The sequence below is a fragment of the Macaca thibetana genome, chromosome 3, assembly GCF_024542745.1.
Source record: "Macaca thibetana thibetana isolate TM-01 chromosome 3, ASM2454274v1, whole genome shotgun sequence".
Lineage (NCBI taxonomy): Eukaryota > Metazoa > Chordata > Mammalia > Primates > Cercopithecidae > Macaca > Macaca thibetana.
The window spans coordinates 168,129,127-168,139,744 of record NC_065580.1 but is presented as its reverse complement, the minus strand read 5'-3'; the positions used below and the strand labels follow the sequence as shown (position 1 = coordinate 168,139,744).

General features: G+C 35.7%; 1 protein-coding gene across 2 annotated transcripts in view; it reads right to left on the bottom strand.

Moving 5' to 3' along the window:
• Positions 1–4,756: 4,756 nt before the first annotated feature.
• Positions 4,757–10,618, bottom strand: part of LTN1 (listerin E3 ubiquitin protein ligase 1) — a 67,023-nt gene continuing 61,161 nt past the window's right edge. For both annotated transcript variants that reach the window (XM_050784704.1, XM_050784705.1), the window contains 3 exons: positions 9,096–9,290; positions 7,756–7,923; positions 4,757–7,126 (listed from right to left, as the gene is read on the bottom strand). In XM_050784704.1, the coding sequence (XP_050640661.1) occupies positions 7,064–7,126; positions 7,756–7,923; positions 9,096–9,290 (426 nt within the window). In that variant the 3' untranslated portion in view covers positions 4,757–7,063. The remainder of the gene's footprint in view (positions 7,127–7,755; positions 7,924–9,095; positions 9,291–10,618) is intronic.

Here is a 10,618-nt window from a genome sequence, read left to right as displayed (position 1 = left end):
AACAGAGGCCCGGAGGTTGAAAAGGTGAGCAGAACTTTAGGCTGTCTTACATGTCTGGGAATACAAAAACAAGTTCAGGGTCAATCAAGGTGAAAGAACCTTGAATGAAAAGTAAATATACCAACCCTCAAAAGGACTAAAGCTCAGCTGTTTAATTAGCTAACTGCCACACTGATCTGCTCTTATCCAAACTGTTTGCCAGAAGCAAAAAGTAAACTGTCTATGAAAAAAAGATAGCATCAAGAGTTAATCAATAATCAACTCAATAATTTTTCATTCACACAAAAATTACTGACCATACTAAAAGATAAGACCAAATGACTGAAAATAGAGAGAAAAGTGGAAACTGTGTTAAGAATTATCAAGCATGGGCTTCCAAATTACTTCTAAGTAACTGTAATTAATATGCTCTAGAAAAGATACAACATACAAAATACTCTGCTGATGAATTTCAGCAGAGGGTCCAAATCAGTACAAATAATTATATGGAACTTGTAGAAATTGAAAATAATAGAACTGAAATTAAGAATGCAGTAAATGAGTTAAATGACAGCTTAGACATAGCTGAAGAGAAGTTCAGTGAATTACAAAATAGGTCAATAAAAATCCAGAATGAGCATGAAGAGAAAAAACAAATAAAACAACAAAACAGAAAAGAATCTAACACACGTATGGCTAATGGTGAAAAGCCCTAATTGAGTAGGCGAGGAGAGAGAGAATTGGGGCAAAAGTGATATAAGAAGAGATTATGCCTGAGAATTTTCCAAAATAATGAAAGACACCAAATCACAGATTCCCCTAGAGACATCATAGTAAAACTGTTCAAAACCCAAAACAAAGGGAAAATAAAAGCAGCTGGGGGTAGAGTGGGGTAGGGTACACATTTTCTTAAAAGGAAGAAGACTCAGAGATGACGTTGTAACAGAAACAATAGAACTCCGAAAGACAAAGGAGTAATACTGCCAAGGTGATGAAAGAATTACCAGATGCAAAATGGAATGAAGAAATATACAAAGGGTAAATGTGAAGAAAAATATAAATGAATATATAGATTCATAAAACAACAATAATGTCCTGTGGCGTTTAAACAATAGTATAAAAAAAATAGTACTGGGGCAGGCATCGTGGTTCATGCCTGTAATCCCAGAACTTTCGGAGGCCAAGGCAGGAGGATCACTTGAGGTCAGGAGTTCGAGACCAGCCTGGCCAACATGGCAAAACCCTGTCTCTACTAAAAATACAAAAATTAGCTGGACGTGGTAGCACACACCTGTAATCCCAGCTACTTGGGAGGTTGAGGCAAGAGAATCACTTGAACCCAGGAAGTGGAGGTTGCAGTGAGCCGAGTTCATCCCACTGCACTCCAGCCTAGGTGACAGAGTGAGACTTGATCACAAAATATGATAATAATAATAATGATAATGATAGTACTGAAGTTATTCTAAGGTCCTTGAATTTTTTGGTTTTGAGACAGTGTCTCCCACTGTCACCCAGGCTGGAGTGCAGTGGCATGATCTCATCTCACTGCAGCCTTGACCTCCCAGACTCAAGCAATCCTCCCATCTCAGTCTCCCAAGTAATTGGGACTACTGGTGCACACCACCATGCCTGGCTAATTTTTGTATTTTCTTTTGTAGAGATGGGGTTTCACCACATTGCCCGACCTGGTCTTGAACTCGAGCTCAAGTGATCCTCCTGCCTTGATCTCCCAAAGGGCTGGGATTAAGGATGTGTGCTTTGAATTTTCCAGGAAGTGACAAAAAGAACTTATAATATGAGATGTTGATAAGTCAGGTATTAATGTTGGAATCTCTAGGATAATCTTAAATAATAAGTTAATATATTTTATGATGTGAAAGAAACTAATAGGAGGGGAAAATAGAAATAAAAAAGAAATAGAATACAAAACAGATGGAAAAATTAGAAAACTAATTATAAACTATCTTAGTAATTACATTATATAAATGAACTAAATGTTACAATTAAGATGAAAAATTATCACACTGGATAGAAATGATTGTACATTTTAAAGACATACTTTAGAAAATTGTAGTCTTCGATGGAACAGAACAGAGACCTCAGAAATAACACCACACATCTATAACCATCTGATCTTTGACAAACAGGACAAAAACAAGCAATGGGGAAAGGATTCCCTATTTAATAAATGGTGCTGGAAGAACTGGCCAGCCATATGCAGAAAACTGAAACTGAATCCCTTCCTTATACAAAAATTAACTCAAGATCAATTAAAGATTTAAATGTAAAACCCAAAACCATAAAAACGGTGGAAGAAAAGCTAAGCAATACCATTCAAGACACAGGCATGGGCAAAGACTTCATGGCGAAAACACCAAAAGCAATAGCAACGAAAACCAAAATTGACAAATGGGATCTAATTAAATCAAAGAGCTTCTGCACACAAAAGATACTGTCATCAGAGTTAACAAGCAACCTACAGAATGGGAGAAAATTTTTGCAAGCTACCTATCTGACAAAGGTCTGATATCCAGAATCTACAAGAAACTTAAATTTACAAGAAAAAACAATTCCATCAAAAAGTGGGCAAAGGATATGAACAGATACTTCTCAAAAGAAGACATTTATGTAGCCAATAAACATTTGAAAAAAAGCTCAACATCACTGATCATTAGAGAAATGCAAATCAAAACCATAATGAGATACCATCTCATGCCAATCAGATAGCGATTATTAAAAAGTCAAGAAACAATAGAAGATAGGAAGACTGTGGAGAAATAGGAATGCCTTTACACTGTTGGTGGGAATATAAATTAGCTCAACCACTGTGGAAAACAGTGTGGTGATTCCTCAAGGATGTAGAACCAGGTGGGAATATAAATTAGCTCAACCACTGTGGAAAACAGTGTGGTGATTCCTCAAGGATCTAGAACCAGAAATACCATTTGACCCAGCAATCCCATTACTGGGTATATACCCAAAGGATTATAAATCATTCTACTATAAAGACACATGCACACGTATGTTTACTGCAGCACTATTTACAATAGCAAAGACTTGGAACCAACCCAAATGCCCATCAATGATAGACTGGATAAAGAAAATGTGGCACATATATACCATGGAATACAATGCAGCCATAAAAAAGAATGAGTTTGTGTCCTTTGCAGGGACATGGATGAAGCTGGAAGCCACCATTCTCAGCAAACTAACACAGGAACAGAAAACTAAACACTGCATGTTCTCACTTAGAAGTGGGAGTTGAACAACGAGAAGACATGGACACAGAGAGGGGAACATCACACACTGGGGCCTGTTGCGGGCAGGGGGCAAGGGGAGGGACAGCATTAGGAAAAAAACCTAATGCATGTGGGGCTTAAAACCGAGAAGATGCGTAGACAGGTGCAGCAAACCACCATGGCACATGTATGCCTATGTAACGAACCTGCACATTCTGCAAATGTATCCCAGAACTTAAAGTGAAATTAAAAAAAAAAAAATAATGCCAGGTAAATTAGGCACATTTTGAAATTTAAAACTTTTAACAAGATATAATGGAATTTTTTAAACCTCAGTTAAGTAACAAATTTTTAAAACCTAACATAAAAAAGTCTCAGTCATAAAAGTAAAAAAAAAAGATCTGATTAAATTTAACTGAAAAATTCTGTGATATTAAAGATAGTCACAGAAAATGTTAAAGACAAGCCACATATTAGAAGTCCTATGAGATAAAGCATTATGATCAGTAAGAATAGAAGTAACCCAGCAGAAAAATAGGCATAGATTATGGACGAAAATCTGTCAAATAATGACCAATAAATATACGAAATGAAACTAGGCTTCTTAAGGAAATATAAGTTAAAACAAAGAGCTACTACCTCATCGCTTTCAGACTGCAGAAAAAAATTCTGATAAGACTAAGTGTTGGCGACAAGATAGGAAAACCAGAATTCTCTTAAACTGCAGTTGGGAAAGCAAATTTGCATATCAACTTTGGAGAGCAATTTGATAACATCTAAAGTGACAGAATATACACATCCTACTACCTGAAATTCCATATTTATTTATTTTTTACACACACACACACACACACACACATATATATATATATTTATTTATTTATTTTCAGACTGAGTCTTGCTCTGTTGCCCAAGCTAGAGTGCAGTGGCACGATCTGGGCTCACTGCAGCCTCCACTTCCTGGGTTCAAGCAATTCTCCTGCCTCAGCCTCCCGAAATACTGGGATTACAGGTGTGCACCACCATGCCTGGCTAATTTTTTTTTTACTTTTAGTAGAGATGGGGTTTCACCATGTTGGCCAGGCTGGTCTCAAACTCCTGACCTCAGGTGATCCTCCCACCTCGGCCTCCCAAAGTGCTGGGATTACAGGTGTGAGCCACTGTGCTGGGCTAAAATTCCATTTTTAGACATATGTCCAGAATATCTAGCACATCTGCATGAGGTGACATGATCAAGAATGTACACTTGCAGCACTGTTCAAAATGGCAAAAAAAGTAACAATTTAAACAACCATTAGTAAGGGAATTGGTAAGTAAACTGACATGACACTAAACAGCATATTATGTTAAGTGGAAAATCAGGTTACAAAAGATGACATACAGTAAAACATCATTAACCTAATTTTTGTTAACTATTATATATTGTTTCTGGATAAAAACACATGGTAAAGTATAAAATCTTAAATAGGAAGGAGTCACACCAACTTCAGAATAGTAGGTTAGCTCTAGGGAGAGAAGGAGGAGAATGGCGCCAGGGAGAAGTACAAAAGAGCAACATTTTATTTATTTAAAAATCAGAAGCAAATATGGCAAAATAGTATGTGAAGGGTACAAGGGCATTTATATTATTATTTTTCTGTATATTTGAAATATTTGTAATTAAAAAGAATTTTAATGGGCACATATGGTATAACAATCAAATAATAACATTAATTACTCGCACCAGAAAAATGTATCAAATAACAACATATTATTTAAGCCACAGAAACTTATGTACATACATTAGAGCATGTGATAAAAGAGTCAAAAATAAATTTTAAAATTTGCAATTTACTTTGAGGTTTTAAATTAATAATTTTGCTAATCTCATGCAATTTTAAAATGTCCTTAAGCTAAAATTTTAAGGGCTGCTATTCTTTTTGTTAGAGTTGTCACGCTGTACAGATAAAACTTTACTGTGGTATCCTGAATTTCAGTCTTATTTTGTAAAGCTTCTTCTTTAATATATAAACAGTTAACAAGCTTTACAATTATACTTACAAGTCTTAAAGAAACGTATTACGAGTCCTAAGTATGAAGAACAGTTATTTAATTATAACTACTTAATTATAGTGTTTTACCAAGAATCTGATGCCCTAATACTAACGTGGAAAAACAATGCTCCATTATTCCATTTTCTTTTCTGCTTGGGTTTGGGCCAGAAGCCAAGATGTACCAATACTGGAAAGGTTTTAAACAGTCTTATTACAAAACCATTTTTAAAGGAAAAGTAGTAACTTTCACAGGGGAGTAACACAATCCTTTGGGATTACTATGTCAGAGAGACATAGAAAGATAGAGAATATTTTAAGAAAAGGGTTAACGAGGTAGTAAAATTTTGCTATCTATACTTCACTTACTGATCCTCAGAGTCTCAAGGCTAGAAAACAATAAATATTTTACAGAAAAATGTAGGAAGCAAAACTGGGCAGGACACTGCATCTATAAATATAATTTGAGAGATCTATAACCCACACATAGCACTTCACTCTCAACTATAATCCTCTGACCACATTCATACTATTTCAATAGTCATTTTACCCGGTAGATGGAAAGCAATAATTTTATTTATCATGAATTGCTTTTTGCCAATTAAACATGTGCAACAGAGATGATGAGCTGGTCTCTCAAGTAACCTAGATATTAGATATGCTATTTCCACGTAATGGAAGACTGCAATAAAATTGTTCCAAGTTCTAAACTTCCATACTTTTATATTTTGGGCACAATTTTTAAGAGTGGCAAAAGGCAGGTTTTCACTTACTCCACTTCAGCCTGTTATACTGAATTTTACTCAGTGCTAAAATCCTTAACTTTCCATTTCTGAAGGCTGAAAAACATTTGCTCCCCCAAGTCTCTTATTTAGTATAACTTTGGCTAGTAAGAACATCTAAGTTTGCTTCCAAAATTGAAAGTCTCCTACAACATTTTTAAATGTTTCTTTCTCCACTGATCTTTAAGTTTCAGTAATACTCATTTATTTCTTCCCTGTCAACAGAAAGATAACTACCACTCTGCTTCATGAATGAAATAATCAAATTACTATTTCAAATTCTCACCCTCTAGATACTCGCTCAAACGGAGTAATAAATTCACTGACACGTTTACAATTCAAATTTCACTAATACATAGAAATAATTCTTCCACAAGCAAAAAGATCAGCATCAAGAATTTAATTTTCTGAGTTTCATAACCCTTGATAAATGGAGGCACCTTGAAGTTCAGTTGAAACTTTTATATAGGATTTCAGAGCATGCTTCCAAATATCTTAAGACAAGCCATATTAATAGCTTAGTGTCATTTTTATCATTAAAATAATCTACAAATATCAGAATACTACTAATTTATTGTCATGACTAATAAATAAGACTTAAAATATCTATAGATGTAAATCAGCTCTCTCCGTTCATTTTGCTTCACTTGGACTATTCTAAAATACAGATCGACAAATGGAACGGGTTTATCAATAATATACTTGTACGATCTTTTCACAAATTCCAGTTCTGTAATTTAGGGTTTTTCATATTTATTTTTAAATATACAAAGAGATTAAACCATTAATAGAAATATTTTCTCTCAAATATGTAATATTCTTTTGTAAAAGGAAGTTTCCAAACATTTACAAAGCAATCTAAAGTTAAGTAAACCTGATTTTAGGATTATTACATTAACCAAAATAATTTTCCAGAGAAGGTCCTATTTAAAAGTTATGCTCACTGGCTTCCCCACATCCACATTTTAAGATGGATCCAAATCCAATGCCTTTGCTTGATGTACTTCAGGGATCCCTTCCAGTGAAGAAAACCTCAGAAAAATGTCTCACGACACAGTGGACAAGTGGATTTGTTGCTAGATGTAAACCATTTGTACTGAAAAAGAAAAGGTTTTAAATATCAAAAGCTTTTTAAAGCTCTCCTCTTACATATATCATAAAGTACATATACATCTAAAGTAACCTTCAAATGATAAAGTGAAAAGGGAAGAATACTAAAATGTTTGCTCTTTCTGTATCTCCAAAATCAACACAAATGAGTATACTTCCGATGGCTACACTAAGTTCTTTCTACTTAGGCTCATGCACACAACCACTAAGATATGAGAAATCTCCTGTGAAACAAAGGAACAAATGGCAACTTCTTTTTCACTATGTTTAAAAAGAGCATAGGGCTCTGATGCCAAATGGCTTCCAGCACCGACTCCTGTAGTCTCCTTCTGGTCTAGATCTCAGAAGACCTTCTACTTCTTGAGCGGTAAAAGGTCACTGGAAACACCCATTTATTAGAGGGCCTTGATTCTACCAGTCTCGGTAAACTGCTAATTATCTTTTGCAGATTTTTAAAAATCACTTTTTAATATATCTCCCATTAGCTACAATTAAGTTTAACATACACTTTCTCTTCCAAAGTTAGACATTGTGTATGTGTGTGTGTGTGTGCGCGCGTGTTTATGTGTATAAAATACATAAAATATAAGTAAGTTAATTTCTCTTTAGACTTACCAAGCAAGCTGAATGGAATTTTTTCTTGCATGTTCTACAGGCTTTTTTGGGAAGGGAATAGTTGAAACCATGAATGACTGAGAAACAGATCATACAATCTTCAACACCCTCAAAACGTTTGTCTACATTATTTTTCCATAAAGCTAAGCCTTCCATAATACTTCCATTCTGTTAACAAGAAGAAAAGTAAGTCACGACACACTGATGACCACCAATTTTATTTTTATTCAATTTCACAAATTTTAAAGTTGAATTACAATTCTGAAAGAAGACAATCTGCTTGGCTATGTTCATATCTCCTAACTTTTATGAATGTTGGTTTTTAAAATAACCTCCCAAGTTTTCAGAACCAGATGTAATTTTTCTCCATTAAAGTCAGACTTTAAAGGCTTCTGGACCAATACTTAAAGTGTAATAGTCCAAGCTTATTGCTTGATAAAACTCTCTTAATAATTAAATCATTTAGGTTAGTTCTAATGTTTAACTGAAAATGAGGAAATTATCTCAAATTATTTGCGCCATCTCTACAATAATGGTAAGCATATTTGTTTAAAATAGTTTTTCTTGGCCGGGCACCGTAGCTCATGCCTATAATCCCAGCACTTCGGGAAGCCAAGGTGGGTAGATCACTTGAGGTCAGGAGTTCGTTGACCACCATAGCCAACGTGGTGAAACTCCATCTCTACTAAAAATACAAAAAATTAGCCAGGTGTGGTGGTGGGTGCCTGTAATCCCAGTTATTCTGAAAGCTAAGGCAGCAGAATCGCTTGAACCGGGAGGCAGAGGTTGCAGTGAGCCGAGATTGTGCCATTGCGCTTCAGCCTGGGCAACAAGAGCAAAACTCCGTCTTGGGAAAAAAAAAAAAAAAGTTTTTCCTTACTGTAGAATGCCTGAGATACACAGCGTGCAAACAGAACTGAAGATTTAAAATGTGGTTAGAGGTCAAAGGTCTTTGAGAGTACTGGGACTTCTTTAACCAAAGAGGAGTTGAAATGTAAGAATAAAAGTGAAAGTAGCTCAGAAGGCATTCATCTGTCCAGCATCTTTCAAAAGATCCTCTCTGAAACAATTTCCTTAATACCATGTACTGTTCTACATCTTCTACAATGTTAATGAAATAAAGTCAATCCCTCGCAAACACCAGAAAATAAATTACAGAACCTTAAAAATTAAAACAGAAAGGCAGGTTTATCCATTTAGGCATATATCTGTATTTATCCAAGGAAGTTTAACATCTATTTTTACCTTAAGCAGAAAAGATGTATTTTGTGTTTAAATGCCCTTTTAAATAGATCATCTTTTTCAAGTTTGTAAAGCCAAATGTATAAACAGAAACTTACCTGATGGGTGAGGTAAGTGCTTAACTGCAGCATCCAGTTCCGCCACTGCTGAACAGCCACTCCTACTCTTTTGCCACTTTCTACTGTTATTGAACCCAATGGATAATTTGAAGGCAGCTGTATTATAAGTTCAATAACTATGTCCTCAATAGTATAAGTAGCCATTACCTCTCGAGTAGTAGCTCGAGCTTTAACCTGCAATACAACAAAGGATATTTTGTTTGCCAGATTCCTTTCTTTCATCCAGAAAACATTTTGATAGGTTGACTATGAAAAGCTAAAGGCTTCATTCAAGGACAATGCAAGTAAACACATTCACTTATCTAACATAAGGTAATTAAGAAATAGGTTTAGACTGGGCACGGTGACTCACACCTGTAATCTCAGCTCTTTGGGAGGCCAAGGCGGGCGGATCACGAGGTCAGGAGATCGAGACCATCCTGGCTAATACGGTGAAACCCCATCTCGACTAAAAATACAAAAAATTAGCCGGGTGAGGTGGCGGGCACCTGTAGTCCTAGCTACTCGGGAGGCTGAGGCAGGAGAATGGCGTGAACCTGGGAGGCAGAGCTTGCAGTGAGCCGAGATTGCGCCACTGCACTCCAGCCTGGGTGACAGAGCGAGACTCCATCTCAAAAAAATAAAAATTAAAAAAAAGAGAAAGAAATAGGTTTAAATACCTCCCTGGTATATTTTTACAGTGATTTTGTGATATTCAAAGTTTGTTTTAAAAGACATTAATTGCTCATAAAAAAAGGTTTTATAATGTTAGGCTTGTCACATAATAGTTCAATAAACCTTGAATAGATAAGTGACAGAATGGGTTATTATCCCTTCTCTTCCACACCGAGTATCGAATATCACTTCTACGTCTAGTAAGTCTTCCTCTACCATGTAATCCTCCTGAGCTTTGGAGCCAACCATCAACTGCCAGAATATTTATAGTTATTTGTTTGGTTTTCAAACCAACATTGCAAACTCAACATAAAATGCACACATTATCATCCTTCATCAAACTTCATCTTCTGAATTTCCTACTCCCAGGCTAAAAAATCATCATAGCACCATTTTAAATTTCTGCTTCTACCTCATCCTAGATATTAACTAAATCACTGGCACATCTCTCACATCTCTACTCTTTTATATTCCCACTGATACTGCCTCACCCATGCCCTAGTCCTTTGCTCATAATGTCTACCCCAATAGTCTCCTCTAACCATTCACTTGAATCCAAACTGTTTGCCAATAGATCATGCTATAGACTATGGTCAGAGCAATTTCAAAGATCATAACTTGACCATGCTACTGCCTGAATGAAAAATGTTCAGTGGCTGAATTGTACCACTTTGGATTGTTATTTGAGGCCCTTCCCAATATACCTCTAATTCACTGTTGAGCAGTCTATTCACCTTTGGGACTCCTACTCATTATTTGGGTTGCAGTACTGCATTATTTATCATTTCTTGGGCAACAACTGAAATGACATTCTCACTTTTGTGCTTTTTGCATTTGCGATAGTATTT